At 44.9% G+C, this 19,272-nt stretch overlaps 1 protein-coding gene across 1 annotated transcript in view; it reads right to left on the reverse strand.

Moving 5' to 3' along the window:
* Positions 1-19,272, reverse strand: part of MYO5B (myosin VB) — a gene marked incomplete at its 5' end in the record, with an annotated part of 120,823 nt that overhangs the window by 24,543 nt on the left and 77,008 nt on the right. Inside the window, 7 exons of the mRNA XM_009880985.1 lie at positions 4,111-4,173; positions 5,892-6,029; positions 7,128-7,247; positions 8,056-8,204; positions 9,647-9,731; positions 14,098-14,337; positions 18,905-19,144. Coding sequence (XP_009879287.1) covers positions 4,111-4,173; positions 5,892-6,029; positions 7,128-7,247; positions 8,056-8,204; positions 9,647-9,731; positions 14,098-14,337; positions 18,905-19,144 — 1,035 coding nt within the window. The remainder of the gene's footprint in view (positions 1-4,110; positions 4,174-5,891; positions 6,030-7,127; positions 7,248-8,055; positions 8,205-9,646; positions 9,732-14,097; positions 14,338-18,904; positions 19,145-19,272) is intronic.

A 19,272-nucleotide genomic window follows, 5' to 3' on the forward strand; every position in this document is an offset into this window, starting at 1 on the left:
GTGAACAGAATAGCTGATCTGGCATCTGGACAGGCTCCAAGCTGAACAAACACCATCAGTAACAAAGCATAGTCAGGTACTTTACACCATCTATCTTTAAAAACGGGGAAAAAAAAAAAAACCCCACAGAAAAAAAGCTAAGAAATGCATTCGATCCAGCAATTCCCCTGCATCCACACGAACCACAGCTCAGCAGAGGGAGCGTGTGAGACGTTAGCTCTTCTAGAACTGGTTTTTAAAACGAGAGTTTGGAAAGTGTGTGCACATGGTGGGAAATCGATACCAAACTGAGTTTAACTCTTCTTGCTGTGCGGGTAAAGCATCGACTCGCTCTCCACTCTTCTCTGCTCATGCTCAGAGAAAGAAGGGTAAAAAGAAAGCGATTAATTGCTTTTCTACACAAATAGCTGTTCTGTGATTTTTGTTATTTGCTGGATAAGACCCCTAATTTTCTTTCTCTTTTCCTTCCCTTCCTCCTCCTCTTTTTCCTTACCCCCTTCCTCCTCGTTTTTTTCCTTCCCTTCCTCCTCCTCCTCCTCTTTTCCTTCCCGTCCTCCTCCTCCTCTTTTCCTTCCCCTCCTCCTCCTCCTCTTTTCCTTCCCCTCCTCTTCTTTTCCTTCCCTTCCTCCTCCTCCTTTTTCATTCCCCTCCTCCTCTTCTTTTCCTTCCTCTCCTCCTCCTCTTTTCCTTCCCCTCCTCTTCTTTTCCTTCCTCTCCTCCTCCTCTTTTCCTTCCCTTCCTCCTCTTTTTTTTCCGCCCCCTCCTCCTCCTCCTTTTTCCATCCCCTCCTCCTCCTCTTCTTTCCCTTCCCCCTCCTCTTCTTTCCCTTCCCCCTCCTCTTCTTTCCCTTCCCCCTCCTCTTCTTTCCCTTCCCCCTCCTCTTCTTTCCCTTCCCCCTCCTCTTCTTTCCCTTCCCCCTCCTCTTCTTTCCCTTCCCCCTCCTCTTCTTTCCCTTCCCCCTCCTCTTCTTTCCCTTCCCCCTCCTCTTCTTTCCCTTCCCCCTCCTCTTCTTTCCCTTCCCCCTCCTCTTCTTTCCCTTCCCCCTCCTCTTCTTTCCCTTCCCCCTCCTCTTCTTTCCCTTCCCCCTCCTCTTCTTTCCCTTCCCCCTCCTCTTCTTTCCCTTCCCCCTCCTCTTCTTTCCCTTCCCCCTCCTCTTCTTTCCCTTCCCCCTCCTCTTCTTTCCCTTCCCCCTCCTCTTCTTTCCCTTCCCCCTCCTCTTCTTTCCCTTCCCCCTCCTCTTCTTTCCCTTCCCCCTCCTCTTCTTTCCCTTCCCCCTCCTCTTCTTTCCCTTCCCCCTCCTCTTCTTTCCCTTCCCCCTCCTCTTCTTTCCCTTCCCCCTCCTCTTCTTTCCCTTCCCCCTCCTCTTCTTTCCCTTCCCCCTCCTCTTCTTTCCCTTCCCCCTCCTCTTCTTTCCCTTCCCCCTCCTCTTCTTTCCCTTCCCCCTCCTCTTCTTTCCCTTCCCCCTCCTCTTCCTTCCCTTCCTCCTCCTCTTTTTTTTCCGTCCCCTCCTCCTCCTCCTTTTTCCATCCCCTCCTCCTCCTCTTCTTTTCCTTCCCTTCCTCCTCCTCTTCTTTCCCTTCCCCCTCCTCTTCTTTCCCTTCCCTTCCTCCTCCTCTTCTTTTCCTTCCCTTCCTCCTCCTCTCCTCTTCCTTCCCTTCCCCTCCTCCTCCTCTTCCTTCCCTTCCCCTCCTCCTCCTCCTTTTTCCTTCCCCTCCTCCCTCCTCCTTTTTCCTTCCCCTCCTCCTCCTTTTTTCCTTACCTTCCTCCTCCTCTTTTTTTCCTTACCTTCCTCCTCCTCTTTTTTTCCTTCCCTTCCTCCTCCCTCTTTTGCCTTCCCTTCCTCCTCCTTGATTACATATTTTTTTAATGGGTCAGCCACACTCTTAACTCCAGGAACTGGTCGTATCAAGCTGAGCTCCAGTTAGAAACGAAGCCAGGAAAAACAGGGAAGAAAGCGATAACCAACAACCCCGCCCCAAGAGCCCGTGCCCTGCACTCCTGTCAGAGTTTACACTTAAATTCACTCCCTGCTCCTTTCTTGGTGCATTTTGTGGAGCAATACTAAAATATCCATAGACACAGGCAAGATGTCTATTGTCCCCCTCCCATACACCCTTTTTGCATCAGTGACGGCAGAAGAGAAGCTCAAATAAAATGCTTTGCACGCGGAAAGGGAGATTTCTATTTGCGCCGTGAGAAATGCTCTTTCTTCTGCATAGTGCAATAGCGCTGATTTATTTCACAAGTTACACAGTCAGAACATCCTTGACTTGAACTTACGCTTATCCCAACATGGACAGCATTTATGGAGGTGTAAAAGGGGTACCCAAGCGCTAACGGTGACGGAAATAGCCTCACTCTTTAGGAAGGGGCTTAGATAGCTGTGCTGGGTGAAGTACGAGCCTGTGTAAATCAGAGGTTAGCACTGCCGTGGCAGGAATTTGCCCTCTCTTCTATTTCTGGTACTGATTAGGAAGAGAAAATAAAATCCTCTAGGAGCTCATTTCATGATGAGCTTCCACGTCTAAGGGATGAAACAAACATCCCAGCTACGCGAAGAATGAGAAATTAAATTACGCGTTGTGCTCCTGCTAGGAACACAGAGACAGGGCAAGGACTCCTTGGCGCTTTCACTCCCACTTTCCCAGCCTGAAAAAGCAAGTCAGAAAATACATTTTTCACTGGGCAACTTTTTTGTTGTACAGGCGTGACTCAAGGACACCATCTCCCACCTGAATCTTCCCCAGGAGAGTAAGTGAGGAGTTTCACATCCCTCCTGCACTGCGGTTAACGAAACACCTGGCTGGGACAGCATCTACTGAAAACTCTATTTATCCATTACAAAGGACAGATAATTTATGCCTGCTGTAAATATATCAGCTTTAGCCCAAGTTTCTCAGATTTCTTAGCAGCACTACAAAAAGAAACAACCAATTCCTGTCCAAATGAGTCTCTCTAAGGAAGGACTGTGCCTCACTCGCTTCCCTCCACCAAAATCTTCACTAAAAAAAAAAGGCTCCCCACCAAAAGCTAATCCCAAAAGCAAATCCCTGCCACAGGACACCACCACCGAGACACAAAGCTGGATGACAGCAGACAGGTATGAAGCAGCAGACCATGTGCTGGCTACAAAACCCAAGCCCGTATGGCCATCCACTAACACCTACACCTTGTATTGTCCCACTGAAGGAGCTGTGCATGTCAACAAGATCTTGATTGGGACCCAGAAGTGAGCAGAAGGCAGAGAAGACTCAGGTCACAAAGTAATGAACGAGACCCAGAAACATCCCTAACCCCCAAACAAACCCCACTCTTCAGCAATAACCATATTTATTATATTTACCCAAACTGATGTTTGTATGTATCATTTTAAAATGTATATACTTATATTTACATTCAATGTGCAATAACAGCCCAGAAGGCCAACTGGATCCTGGGCTGCATCAGCAGCGTGGCCAGCAGGGCGAGGGGGGGATTCTGCCCCTCTACTCTGCTCTGGGGAGACCCCCCTGCAGTGCTGCCTCCAGCTCGGGGGGTCCCACCAGCAGAAGGACACGGAGCTGTTGGAGCGGGGCCAGAGGAGGGCACGGAGATGCTGGGAGGGCTGGAGAACCTCTGCTGGGAGGACAGGCTGGGAGAGTTGGGGGGGTTCAGCCTGGAGAAGAGAAGGCCAAAAAGGAGAGACCTCAGAGCCCCTTCCAGTGCCTAAAGGGGCTCCAGGAGAGCTGGGGAGGGACTTTTTCCAAGTGATAAGTATCACTGATACTGCAGAGCAAACTGCTGAGACCTGCAGTGTCACATCAAAGGAAATCCAAGAAAGTCAGAGTGGGAATATACGGAGTGGAAAAAGCATCCTTCACCATAAGTGGGCTTGTTACCACTGTGGATGACTCCAACAGGTAGATCAGAGCAGAACAGATGTTGCATCAGAGAAAAACATCTATGAGCCCATCCCAGGCGCTGATGGAGAGCTACAGATTTCAAACTGCTATCTCTAATAGTCAGAACTGATTACAGAAGATTTTGGGTTATTGCCACGTTCAGACAATTTGTTTGGGCCGTTGCAGCCATGCAATAGGTTACAGCACTAAGCAGGAGCTTCTCACTCACCTTCAAACTGTTGTATGCAAAATCTTCATGGTCCAAAGTCACTTCGGTCTTCATTTCAATTACCTGTATGGATTAAAGAGAAAAATTTATATTTAAAAGCAGCGAGAGGAAGCAGCACATGGCAGAGGATGGCTAGGGCACGTCTCCATCAACAGCCAGCCCTGCTGCATCGCTGCCGGCCAGCTCAAACATAATAACGTTATTAATGGCCATCAGAGTTCCAGCAACACATAGTGGAGCAGGGGACACTTCAAGAAAAAGTGGTTTAATCTCTCATTAATATCTTGACAACTGTGGCTCACTGCAGCTTTCAGTGACAGTCATTATGGGAACAATCTTCCAACACAGGAGTTGGAAACTGGGTTTTTAATCTGCCTCCGTAGCAAGGATGAGAGGGTGGGGAAAGTTTCTCTTCTCAAGTGTTGCCTGCAAATTGAATGAGGTGATCAGTAAGAATGTCTGGTGAAGCAAGCAAATAATTACTGGTGATGATTTTGTGGAGTCTCTTATTGCGTTTGCCAAAAGATACATAGATCTCACGCTGGAGAGTAACAAAATAATTCCCAAACAAAGCAACAGAAGCCCCAGAAATTTCAATTACGAAACCAAGAGTGATGGCGTTTGCTCTGCAGTTCATGTAAGAGCACCTTTACTGCTTCACGACACCATGCGCACAGCACTGCTGCTTCATGGCATGCATCGTCGCCCCCTCTCTGGCCTCTCAACAAGCCTCAGAGCCTCAGTTACGGAGGATAAAACATATACAAGAGATTCGCTGTTAAAAGCCCCCAACGCCAAACATCAGTTCACCGGCAGCTAGAAAGTTGCATTTTCAGATTCCAGTTGCAAGTCAGGACCGACTTTTAAGTTAGGGCTGAGCTGTCAGTAATCTAGATTTATACATATTTTTTAAATGACTTCCAAGGAAACCATCCAAATTGTCAGAAGACTTTTTTTTTCATGAGGACGAAAGAATATATTGAAGGAATATCCCTGCCCTGCAATACTGAGAAAAGGAAGAACGCCTTCTGCTAACGGCTATCTTGCTATTTGTGGTTTATTATACCATTTTTTATGCCATATTCCTATAGGATCATTACTAGGGACAAAAAAAAACCAACACACAGACTGTAACACCAAACTGAGGACACAAGAATGACTGACACGTCTGCGAAGTGCTTATCAGCTCACACCACACGTTGCTGGGTGAGGAGAAGCCAGGACTGCAAAGAAGCACTTTAATAACCCAAATCAAACCAAAAAAAAGATGTGGAGCTGCGGGGTACCAGGAGCCCTTCTCTTGATGGCTCCCGAGCACTGATACGCCTCTAGGTTTGATCCAGCCCAAAGGTGGTAGCTGTGTCCGTAAGGCTGCAGCGTCACGTCCATCTGCCGTCCTCCAAATGCTCACCTTCTCCTTCCTCGTCCTGACCTTCGCTAACAAATCTCAGTCCATGCTTCAGATTTCTCACAAGAGAAGGAAACTGGGTCAGTGCAGGCAGAATAAAATGCTCCAAAATTGATTCTGCCTCGCATTGCTTTCAAGATGCTTAAGATACTGTCCTAAATCTGTTATAACCATTTTATAAGAAAAAATAAAATAATAATAATAAAAAAATCAGTTCTGTCCAATTGTCCTTAGTGCCTCTCCATTTCCCAGCTGGATTTGCTGCCTCTTAACTTGAACTTGTCACTCTCAAACCTCAATTCCTACAACGCGTGTCCTCAGGCAATCAAGGAAAGCCAGGAAATATTAGTATCAATGAAAAGACATCTCTTACCTGGGATTTCTTGCTCTCTTGCTCTTTTTTCTCCAGCTGGGTTTGCAGCTTCTTCCTCTCCTGCTCGAGCTCCCGTACTCGCTTCTGTAGCTTTAGGAAGAGGGTCATGTCCATGGCTGCTTTCTCCATCCCAACCTCCTGGAGAAGAACAGGGGTGTGGAAAAAGGAGAAGACGTCAGTCGAGTCGGATATGCCCTGACCGTACAGCAGCACCCACCCCAGCCACAGCCGGTAACAGAAGCGTCCCAAAGACAGACATGTACTTTCAGAGATCAAACCCCCAATTTAAGTACTTATTTTTAATGTCAATTAACAGTTGACTCACTGTAATAAATCACAGCCCAAAAGATAAGTGGGCTGATCGAGGCCACAGCTAAGAACAATAAAAACACCCTACCGAGCCCCTTCTAGCCAAGTATTTGTTAGTTGTTTTTTAACTGGCTTCACCTGGAATGTTTGATATTAGAGCACGGCCAATTCTGATTACTTTGACTTCAGCGCGTGCTCTCAGAAAGGTTCAGAAATACTAAAGCAATGTAACGCAGCAGCCAGCAAAGGGAAGTGAGGGTTTCTGCAGGCACAGTACGTGGGACAAAACATGGTCCTGCCAGTGGGGCGGCAGATTCTAGGACCAGTCATCATCCACACGTGCTCTCGAGTCACCAAAGCGGAGTTTAAAAAGCAACCTACTCCAGCAAACGTAAGCAAAACACATTTCCCTTTTCCACGTGATTCTTGATTGCCAGGGAGTAATTTATGCTGCTCTTTCCTGCATTAAGAGACTGGTGATTACCGGGGGCTGTGCTGGCCAGCAAAGCATCTGTGAAGATGCTCGGGACAAGGAGGTGATGAACTCTGGTACCCGTGCAGAGAAGGATCATTATGCAGTCACTGCCATCGGTGCTAGGAATAACTCCATGTAACAACCCTGACCGCTTTGATGAATTTTCCTCAGTCTTTAAGGTGGCGTGGCCAAAACACAGCACTTTATTATTTTTAGAGCCCTATTTAAGTCTGACCACACAACGGAGTACGCACTTGCCACAGCACCGCTACCCCGCAATCCCTCTCATGCAATTAACCATGTCTTTCTGTAGCGCGAAATCAGCTTCAGCCGTCACACCTTATAGTCCAACCTGCGTTCCTCCTGTGTGCTCCAAGACCCATGTCCATCATCCCTGCAGAGCAGGGCGCTCTCCTCTCCTCCCCGCCCCGAGCCTGCCCGAAATACTGTACCTCCACTTGCTGCACTACATCCTCCGTGTCTCCTATCTCAGAGGTTGATATGGATGGATAATTGGAATCGGACTCCAAACTGCTCTGGTTGGACGGGTTTCTCCTGTGTCCCGGTGTTTGCTGCCAAGGAGAGGTGCAGGTAATTAACTCATTCAGATTTAAGGAAGGATTCCTCACAAAGCATCATTTCTTACAGCAAATACATGTCTATATATTAAGGTTACTTTTAACTAAAGGCTTGACTGTCATCTTACAGTGAATTCCATTTTCTAGTTCTTACGCCCTACCATAATATTCATATTAACACAAGGGAATACTTTAAAATGTGAAGTGATACAGAAGCTCAGTTTAAAAATTCTGCATGAATTAAAAGCTTTTCGTGATACCAGATGCCTGTTAAGTGCGAACATGCAAATCTGAGCTCAAGATTATGCTGTTCACAGACCCTCTGGGGGTCCCTTTAAACGCTCAACCTTCCACCTAATCCAGCAGCACTTTACTATCTAATTTTCAACAGTTCTTCTAACACTTTAGCAAAGGTGAACCTAAAAACTTCAGCTTTTGAAATTCTGAAGTCATGTTGTTGCGTTTTTTTTTTCTTTTGGGTTTTTTGGGTTTTTTTAACCCAAAGACCTACACATGAGCATCACTGAAACAAAAAGCAAAACAAGAAGCATGAAGCAGCTTTTGCCAAGATCCGCAGATATCTCTACGTAGTTAACAGAGAAGCGTGAAAGATCAGGCTCTTTTGTCAAGGCACAAATACAGTTTGGCCTCAGTGTAGAAGTTCAGACTTAGAAACATCAAGCACAATCTGCCTGACAATGTCAGTCCTACTAAATGTTTTGGGGTTGAGTGAACCACATCATTCAGCCACAAACATCATGTCCAGGACACAACAGAATAGGGATAATTTCAATTTTCTTACCTTTATAATAGTCATTTCATCGCGCAAGTTGTCATATCTCTGCTCCAACCTGGAATACTCTTTTACCAGGTTCTGATAACGAGACCTCTCTTCTTCCAGCTCTTTCTTCATCTGGATATTTTCCTCAACTGTGTTTCGTGCAAATTCATCTTTAAAATAAGAAAAAAACAAAAAGAAATTATGAATTTCATCTCTGAAACGAACTCCTTGTAAATACGTGCAGTAACAACGATTAATTAACAAAATGCTCTCTGCCAAGAACCTTTAAAACACAAAGAAGCATTCTCTAATATTTAGAGACCGTTATAATCTAAATCTGTCTCCTTGCCATTTGGAACAGCTTGAGCTCTTCTGCTGGAGAGCACAGCCCTCTGCCATCTGAGTTCAAGAAAACTCTCCAGCACCTACAAACCATCAGATCTATTATTATGCTTAATGCAACCGTGGCAGCTCCAGCTCCCATGGGCCAGCCAGAAACCCACGTAAGAAAAGACCAGCACGGCGTGGCGATACATTCGTGTTAAAGAAGTGGTACTCGCTGCATTTAATGACTTCTCTGCCCGCTTCCCACCACCAGATTTGGCACAGGAGCAAATCAACAGCAGCATCTCTTTCTCATGTCATCACCAACCACTTATCATAGTAAGGTTGTGGTGGTTCAAAGAATTTTATATCCAAATAAATAATCTTAATATTATTTTGTTGTTAAAAACTTCCTTTTGGAAGCAAATTTGGCCCCTCTCCTTTTTTGAGAAACAGGGCAAATATAATCCATGTATCCTTTTAAACGGGTCAACACCAAACAAACCCCCTCCACTTGCTTTCCTCAAGCTTGATGCCCCAAAAGCATCCCATAAGAGATGAAGAAATATTTACAGCAAGATTCTTTTTAACATTATTTTCATTCCTTTATTTTACATGAGGCTGAGAGCAAGAGGTACTTTGTGTGTACCACAGAGCAGTGAAAGATACATCCACCGAACGATGCGTGATGCTTTGTAAATCCTTCAACAAAATCGAAGCTGAAAAGGATGGTAAAAAATAAAAAAAGCTCAAAACACACATGAGAGTTTCTTTTGGGGTTTGGGATTTGCCCAGATTGCTTTCCTCTCTGTACATCTCACCATCTACGTCTCTGCTTTAAAAAAACACTCACAGACTCCTGTCACATTAGAGAAATCCTTTGTCACAGCCCAGTATCATTAACAGTGCTGTTCCTTGGATCCTTTATTCATCAATCTTGGGACGCTGCTATTCTCTACCCTCCACCACCTCCCCCAGCAGCCTCGCTGCCTCCCGCATCACCTGCAGTAAATACTGCGACGTAACAGAACTAAAAAGCCCTTTTAGGTACTTTATTCCGCATTTCGCCCATTAAACCAGCCTCTGTCTTGCCATCCACCAGCAGCACAGCATGAACAGAACTTTCCCCCCAACAAAAACAATGACAAAACCCACCAGGAAAGGGGAGCAGAAAGAGCAGCACTATTCAAGGTAGGAAAAGCACGCAGGAAAAATGAGTTTAAGAGGAGATAAGTTCAGCTCCTCGTTTAGCAGAGGCATTACGATGCTATAAGCATTTTTTCCTTACCTTCAGATTGACACAGGATCCTGCTGTTCAGCTCCTCTTTTTCCTGTTTCAGGAGAGCATTTTCTTCTTCCAAGTCGGATATGCGCTACAAAACAAGAGAAAAAATTACTGCTTGCTGCAGGTCAGAGCCTCTGCAGGGAGATTACATTTCACCTGGCCGGAGACAGGGAGCTTTGTTCGGACTTTCTCTGCTGTTTAAAAGATCTTTTCCCTCATGCTTTGCCGGTTATCCCTTGTACATCAGGAGCTGAAGCGTTGTCTGCGACAACGGAGACTCGCTTTGCTTTTCCTAAGTGCGTTTCTCCCTTAAATTAATGTTTTTAGCCGAATCTTCCAAAATACTGAGCAGCTGGACACAGCGACCACGATCTGCAGGAGGGAAACTCCTACAAGGGATCAGGTCATCACATCAGAGATTGATTTCCACATCTCGCTACCTTCAAGTCACAGCACTGACTGCCGTTGGGGGGAAAAGAATCCGCTGATTGTTTCAGGCAATGCAGCACTTAAGATGGACAAAGTTCATGTGAGCACCACAGAAGACTAATACGAAACACGGTTGGTTTTTTTTTAATTTCACACGTATTCTACTGGAAGACTAATACAAAACACGTTTTTTTTTTAATTTCACACGTATTCTACCCACTTCATGTAATAAGATTATAGTCACTTTAATGCTTCGCACTACTGCAGAACCTCTTGTGCGGCGATGCACAGTGTGTACCAGGGCCTTTGGTGATACAACAGGAGCATATATAGCAATTAACACCAACAATTGCCAGCAAAAATTAATGAAAACAGAAACTAAATCCTGCAAAACAGTTTGGTTTGGGTTTCTTTTTTTTAACTACTTCTTTATTAAAAATAAAGGGAAGCAAGGCCACTTGTCACAACAAGGCTGGAGCGATGCTGACAGCAAACTACCCTGTAATTTTGCTCATCCTGAGGAATTCTGATGCATTCGACAGCATTCTCTCAAAACACAAAACCATCACGTTATCAAGTGAAATACACTGCTACGGTTAAGCGGGATGATTCTGCTGCTGTCAGGTAGGAGAACAAACTGACACGTCGTCCCCGTGTAATGTCATTCCCTACGCCTGCTCCATCGCATCCTCTAAGACACGGCTTCGAGAACAGCTACCCGCAGCAGAAGGAGCTCAAGATGCCAAAGATAAACACCACCGTACACACCGTAATGAAAGTTTTCTGTGCCCGAGAATAATAATTTTGCTGTCACCACCAGATAAAATTGATCGGCAGCCCAGTTGGCGTGCATCCCTAGCGCCGACTTCAGTCTTCCACACAGGCATTGTACACACCGTAATGAAAAGTTTTCTGTGCCTGAGAATAATAATTTTGCTGTCACCACTAGATAAAATTAATCGGCAGCCCAGCTGGCGTGCATCCCTACCGCCGACTTCAGTCTTCCACACAGGCATCCTCAAATCAAGGTATTTTATCAAATGCTGCATACGCCAGATACATACTAACGGTGAGGGTAACAGCATAAAAAAAAATTTTACTCTAAGTCATGACTGAAGCAGTCATATCCCGTGCACAGAAACTGGAAGACCCCATCACCCCTCGCTCTCCACTCCGTTAATTTGCTTCAGCTGCCTGCATGAGACTATAATCTCCTGTATCTCTCTATATATATATAAAATAGGAAAGCTGGAGTCTGGCGATACAACTAGAAAGTGAAGAAAACCACAATTTAATGTATGCAGAACTACCGGTGTTTTAAATGCTCTGGACTAAGCTGCGATTTTAATATTCTGTACCAAAACCAACTGCACTCCCTCATTCGTACATCACTTCAAATAAATATCACAGCAGCCGTGCAGCCATTAGATCAGCACCGCTGTCTTCAAGTTAGGAAGAACCCTTAAAAAAAATTGGAGAAGAGTCCCAAGAGCGAGGAATGGGACAGCGAGGAACTCGACTCGTTTAACCCATCAGGGAAAAGTGCAGGGAAGATGAAATTATTTCATTAGTGCTCTTTCAAGGGTGCTGATAATGAGCTCTTCTGCTCAGAAAACAAAATTACGCTGGAACCACCTGAGATTTTACTCCAGGTCCTCCCCTAATCTTAAGAGAAGAAGATGATGGCATTTAGATTTTTCCGTACAAAATTCCTGGCCAGGCTTGGAATCATCTGAGCTCATCAAATTGAGAAGATTACTGCTACCAAAAGCTCTAGAAATAGCTGATCGGATGTTTTAAACTTTATCACAAAACGGGATAAAGAAGGGCTATTCTAAAATTAAGGAGTCGGAAAGAAAAGCTGTAAGGAAGAGATTAAAGGACATTTTTTCACTAACAAAATCATAACTGATATGGATTTTCAGAACCCGCAGCCTCAGTTCAAGTTGATAAAATTAAGGCTGTCCCCTCAGTCTCACTCAGAAGTGCCTGATGACTTTGGGCACCATCTCCAGGGCGAGTGCATCCCACCACAACCGCGGTGCAGCCTTGCTATCAAAGGTGAAAAGCGCTTCTCACACCTAAATTCAGTTCCACAACACTCCTCCCGTGCTTTTGAAACTCAAAAGATGTCTATCATAAATCTTCTTGGAAAGCCATTTTTGGCTAAACGAACGTTTTCAGGAAGGAAACAGGTCGCCTTCGTCTTCCCACTGACGAGGAATCGAAGGGAGCAGTTGAAAGCTAATGTCAGAAATGGGAGCCTGCACTGCTGAGTAGAAATATTTTATAATTAAACCATTTATTGTCACGGTAAAGTGCACAGTATTTGCTCTGCTGTAGGCACTTCTACAACAAGGGCTTTGTTTTCATGCTTTTTGAAAGCATTTCTTTGGTTATTAAATCAACCTTTCTTCTGAGTGCTCAAAGGGGATTTGCAATCAAGAACAAAGAGAAGCAGTTTTTCCCCAGCTGCATCACCTTCAAAATAAAGCATCGTTTCAGGCTCTAAAAGCCTGTGCTGCAGCCAGCTAATGAACCCAGCCCTGTGCCAACAAGGATCTTCTAATTCGGTGCCGGAGAAGAGAAAAATCACTGACTCCACACATCTCCGTGTGGGTGCAAGACATGCGCAAAGAGCAGAGTAACTGCTTTTCTAACAGCTCTCGGTCCAGCCAAGAGACAAACACACGTAGAGGCTGAACACCCTTTTGAGAAGCGCATCCAAAAATGCATTTCAGCCCTGCTAGATGTTCAGATTAAGTCCTCACAGCTACTTGCCCAAACCCACCATCCCACGGCTCACCCCCAAGGGGAGGTTGCCCAGGGCAAATGCTGCTGAGCAAAGTGCCCTAAGAAGAGCCCTCATTTGGGTGCTCTTCCACCATAATTAAGACACAGTTAATCCCTAACTTTTCTTTTTTTTTTTTAACCTCCCAAAGCAACTCAACTGCAGGTTGTCACACAAAAAGAACTTTTCTAGAGTTAACAACTGGAAAATAGATTTTTCTACGCAACGCTTTGAGTAGAAAAGCCCTAAGTTCTTTCCAATAGCAGGATCAAAGAAACCACTTCAACCGCCAGCGCGGAAGAAAAAAAAGATCACAGATTTAATCTGAGCAGTCACAAACATTCGCAGCGGGAAGCTGAACCCATACCTTTGCGCCTCAAGTTATGAAAGTGGCTGTGAAGGTTATTCAGAATGAACCCGACCAGCAAAGAAATTCAGGGTAAAAGGTGCATTTTTACTTTTTGCAAAAAAACCTTTACACTCCCAAGTCTCTTTCTCCCACTAGAAAACTTTCTTGTACAACGGTGGCAGCGTTCGGCCACCTTCACCTCAAGAGATCCAGAAAGCTTAGGAGTTTGCGTGAAGGAAGGGAAGAAAATTGAAAAGTTTAGTCCACACTACAGCTCCAAACCCTATAAAGGCTTGGAAGAACCAGCCTAGTTGGTGTTGGAGCAGTGTCTCTGCTTGGGAGGGACCAGTTGGTCCCCACACAAGTCATAGTCTGTGTGTACTTAGAACTCCAGCCACTACGACCAGCTGCAACAGCCACGGACCACGTGGCAGAAACCGAGCCCTCATCACCCACACCAGGCTGGGCTGAGAAAGGACATCTTCCATCTTCCTAATATTTACAGCGTCTACAACCGCCTTTTCCAATATTTCGGCATTACACACCACGAGGAACCACTGTATGTATCTAAAGCAGTTATTAAGCACCCTGATTTCAGATGGGACTGGGTTTGGGGAGGTTCTTCATGGTTGGCAAGCGCAAATGGCATTGAGATGGGGCATCCTCCTGACGTGAGGCAGTCAATGCTCCTGCAGGGATGTCCACCTGCCCTTGCTGCCCCATGACCCGGTTAAAAGGCAAATTCGAGGGGCATTCAGTGACAAAAAGAAACAAACAATCCTAATTAAAGAATAGAAATTAAGCCTTTCCCCTTCAGACTTGTGAAGAGTGAGCTTTCACCAGTATGACCACCTACACAACATGAGACGTGACAAATACAAGTACCTTTCTCAGCAGGTCTTTCTCCTTAACGTAGCTGTCTTCCACGACCTTCCTCTCGCCATGAGCTTTTTCAAGCTCCAGCCGGAGATGTTCCATCTCTTCCTGCAAGCTGACAAGCTGGTTGCCTTCACCCCGGTGGCTCTGCTGATATTGCACCAGTTCCTTCTTCAGCTTTTCTACCTCGGAGGAGTGGGCTGACGTGAGCGTAGAGAGCTGCTCGTTCAGAAGTTTGTATTCCTTGTTCTGCAGCCAACATCCCAAAAAGAAGAAAATAAGATCACAAGCAAGACCAATGCATGCGCTGATGCACTACAAAAGCAACCGTCAAAAATCCTTGAGCACGGTGGATAACAAACTCCCGATAACGAATATTTCCACGCATATGCTAATAAAGCTCATAAAGCGAAAAACAATTTCAAAACTGTGACAAAAGCTCAATAATATTTTGGTAACGATTGTACAGGCATTTGTTAAATTGATGGTACGCTCGAAGCAAAGGCAAACAACATGTGATAGCATTGGCAACCAAACCAAAAAAATCTACACTTTTATTACAGGTTCCAAACAACATTGCTTAACGCAATTGGCTCACAGTTTTTTCAGTTTGCAATATTGGGTTTGTGGTTTATCCTTTTATTCCTGACTCCTATGCCTGCAGGAACCTGGAGTGACAACGTACTGTAGTATAATTGCAGCCTTGAGCACAAAGGGCTCCCTAAATCCCAGCTTTAAGTCATGTGCCAGCTCAATAGTTTTTTTATTTGCCCAGATTTTCTCTTTTAAAGCACTTGGCAATGATTTTTCTCCCAAGTTTTGAGACCTGAAAATTCAGAAGCTTTGATTTTTGCGGTTCAAATCAAAGTCAATGGGGACTACACTGTGATGAATAAAACACCACCATTATTAGCCAGCCCCAGAAACACCGATGAATTCACAACAGACCATGAGCTTCAGTAAAGAGCCAACTTAGTAGCTTCACTAACATTAGGCAGATAACCACGAGAGCAAAAGAACTGTTTTGAAACTTAAAATGTAATCTGGTTTTTAAAGTTTCCTTGTTGAAAGCTTTCAATATAGCTTTAAAGATTTGGGTTTGTATCACTCGCTGCACAACAGACCCAAAGGGCTTTCCTTTCTTAAATGGGACTTTGGTGAATATTTCACTTGAGAATCAGAAATACCAGTTTTGGTCTTTCCTGGTCTTGCTGGAAAATATTTAGCAAGAGATTGTTGTCCAGACCAGACAAGCATCCCGGTAATCTGCAATTTAGCCTTTTGCTGTTTCTCAGAGCTTTAATCACCAGCAGAGTCACACAGCTCAGGAGAAACTGATACTTCCATCCAGAAGATTTTAGTTCATGTGGAGGTTAAGAGAAGCCTGAGGTGAAGATAAAAGGTCTTAAAAGACATAAATGCATCATTTTAAAAAATCAATGGACTAGGGAAGTCCTGATACACAATTTTTGACTGGTCAGGATAAGCAGTTAAGGTACAAAGTCACAGGTCCTGAGATGTAACTTCTTCCAAAATAAGAAAGAAAACAAAACTGAATGCAAAAAAAAGTATGATGTGTCTCTGTAAGATCCGAGATGTTCACCAAAATAAGAAAACAAAACTGAATGCAAAAAAAGTATGATGTGTCTCTGTAAGAGTCAACAGCTCCTATTAGCTCCTGTACAACAGTTTTCAAAGAACTTTACAGCCTGGAAAAGGAAAAAACAACCCATGAAAGTAGAGAATTTTATCTTCTAGGTCTACACAGGGTCTTCCAGACCAGGCAGACCCCCGTACAAATGTATGGTGAGTTGGTGGATACCGAACTCCCCACCCACACTTAAGACTATAGTCTCTTTTAGATTCCCAATGAAGCTCATAGGATCATGTCTTCTGCCATCACTCTGATCACCCTTTTGGCCCCTCTCGAGGTTGCCTCCCAAAGCACCACTCTCCCGCTGGAGTCTCAGCGCTCCAAAACACGATTAACACATCTCAAATGGAAAAACAAGTTAACGAGGGCCATTAACATCTTTTCCTTTCCTCCCTTGTAATGAATTATTAGTGAACATCAACATTCAGCGTTCATGTGGTATGAAGGGATTAACATTTCTGCGTGACCAAAGCCATTTCCAAAGAGATATGTTTGGAGAAAAAAGCTTTGCCTGCAGAGAACGGCCAATAATCACTCCGGTTCACAAATCGCTGCTGCTTCCCCCACCTGTAAAGGCTCCCCCGGTCTCTGCTTGTTCTCCGACACACAACACGAGCTGTGACAGTCCCAGTTTCAACCCAGGCTCTGTGAGCCAATCCAGAGTTTATTTTGCCACCAATGGCAGAGACAACTTCATCGCTCCTGTTACCCAAACTAGTTTTATTCACAATAAACGCTCAGAGAGATACTGCCGCTTGCAGACACAGTGCAGGGAGGTCACCATGACTCTAAATATTGGCTGCGAGAGCATATAACAGCCTTAAAAGTGTCTCAGGCTGTTACAATATACACATTTTAAAAAAACTCAACTAAAAAAAAAAAAAAAGAAGAGGAGAATTGTCCAATGTGGATAGAAAAACGGGGTCCACTGTGGGTATTTCACAGCAAAACAGATTTAAACCTTTCTCATGTGCGCAAAAAATCCCTCACCTGATTTAGTAACTGAATTCAATAGGCCCAGTTATGGATGCCAGAGCGTGTGAACTGAGGCTGACATAAAATAATAGTTTTTAATGTTTTCAAAGAAAGATTATTTTTCTTCCTCAGAGGCACATGGAGTACTGCATCTTTCTATTCGTGCATGAGCTAAAGACGCAGAAATAGGAATATTTTCCACCACGAAATGATACAACTGCAGCTCTCTGGGTTACCCGCAAATTTTTTTTCTTCTTCAAAAGTTAATTGGCATTCTAAAAGGTCACGTTTATAGATTAGCAAGGACTGAAATCAAGGTACTTCAGGGCAACTACGATGCGCTGCTGCCAGAAAAAAATCCAGTGCGCTGAAAAGAAAGTCCACTGGAAGAGTTCTCATTAGCACATCCAAAGCATCCCAGGGAAACCTGTCACTCCTGAAACCATGGTTAAAATTAGCTCACCGGACAGACTACCACCAGTAATACAGAGCAGCAATTCTTTCCTGCAAAAGTTACACAGAAAGCATCAAAGGATCTCCTTCAAAACCGTCTGCGCAGAGACCGAAGGAGATCAAGATGAGCTCCAGCCCATTTTCTGCCTACTTTCATAATCAAGGACGGGAAAGCAGACATTGACCAAAGATTGTTTTTTCTTTCTCGTTCCACCCCCACACTTTTCGTAGCAATAAATGACAGGGAATTAAAAAAAAAATAATAATTAATACTGCTGCTCCACAGCCAAATCCACTGGCCCAGCCGACCTAACACAGACGTTCATGCTCATTGCACGATTCCAGCCCAAATATGTGGACCTGAAATGACTCATAATTCATTCCACTAAATACCCTCCAGATGAGGGGCAGTCGTATCAAATAGGTTTCTGATATACTGATATATAAAGAACCTATATGATACGTGAAGAACCTCATGCCTACGGTTTTCCTTTCCTAAGCTACAGTTTGTCTGCAAAGTCTAAGCATGCAAGCAGACATCTCAAAATTAAACACCCCGGTTTAAAAGCCAGACTCTGCCGCGCTGCACACTTTGCAGCCAATTAATACAGCAACGAAAGCAGCCAGCAGGAACACAAATCCCTGGGTGTCTTGACTCTGCACCATCTGAGCCACCTTGGAGTCACTTCTCATCATCTTCATGGCAGGACCTCTCGTGTCATACGGGGACGGGAGAGATTTAAGGCAGCGAGAAAACCGCGTGTGATGTATAAGGATTCCTGACAACATCCCAAACACAATGATAAACGCCAATTACTAATAACTGGTACTACAAGTAAGTACATATCCTGACTTACAGAGAACGTGTCTCCTGCCTGTAAAAGGGCTGTTTAAGGATACAGGTGGATATGAATTTCTCCATCAATATTAGCAGATACAACTGGGTCCTACTCAGCATTTCTTCTACTCATCCCTGAAGTCCTTGTATAGCACTAGGAAGCAACACAGAGGGTATTTATCAGAGTAACTTGTGAAATCTCAGGTTGGTAGGTGGGAAAACCCTCCTCCTAAGCGTGTAATCAAACCATCATTCTGCAGCTCGTTAATGACAAGCGGCATTTGAGGAAGGCCTCTCTGTGATCAAGTTATAGACCCAAGCCATCCCCACAAGCATCTATCGCATCGCGCCATCTCGCCCCTCATCGTGGCTCTGACTTGCGAACAGTCGTTGCATCTAGTAACACGAACACGCTCAAACTACTTCGCAAAGTGAGTTATTTACCCAATTTACCTTTTACCTTCCAGGTGATGTGACTCACAAGATGTACGGTTCAATACAACAAGCTGCGGCAGAGGCTCTGCATCCTCACTGCTTGCAAAGCCAAAAGTGTAATGGCCAAAGCCCATTTGACATAGGGAGCCTGCGTGGAGCTGGTTTGGGTTTTCAAGCAAGTTTTCAAAATTGCCCAATTTTATCCTCCTCCGAGTTGTTCTGGGCAGTTCTCAACAATTACAACGCAGCTTTTGCAGCTTACTGACCATGGTCTCCAGACAACGAGGTGGAGACCCAAGATCCAAGTGCATCTGCAAGGCGGTGTCCCACCCTTACAAGTGTCTGGCCAGCAGAAGGCTGCCACAACCACCACAGCCTTCTCAGTCATCACGGGAAGACAAAATCCTTCCCAGGATTTCCTTCCAAGTACCACACTTGTCCCAGCACATCTCAGGACGTACCTGCTCATCAATCTTCCTTTGGAGCTGGACCACCTTGTTCTCCATGCCAATGTTGAGCTTCTTCAGGTGTTGCGCTGAGCGGGCCTCGATCTTCAGCACCTTCAGCTGCTGCCTGGCCTTCATGCGCCGGTAGTAGCACTGCAGGACGATGGTGGCACCCCTGACTTGGCGGAAGCGAGTGCGGGCCAGCCAACCACGGGCATACTTCTGGAGGATGGTGGCTTTGTGCTCCATGAGGATCTATAAAACATGGGCAGAAACAGGACAATCAAGGGAGAAAAGTCACCTGTAAATGTAGCAGGAGACCTGGTCTGGCTGCAACATGGCACCCACCATTCCCCCATCTGCCTTCAAAAGGACTTTTCCTC

Source organism: Charadrius vociferus, unplaced genomic scaffold, assembly GCF_000708025.1.
Source record: "Charadrius vociferus isolate BGI_N301 unplaced genomic scaffold, ASM70802v2 scaffold1503, whole genome shotgun sequence".
NCBI classification, from domain to species: domain Eukaryota; kingdom Metazoa; phylum Chordata; class Aves; order Charadriiformes; family Charadriidae; genus Charadrius; species Charadrius vociferus.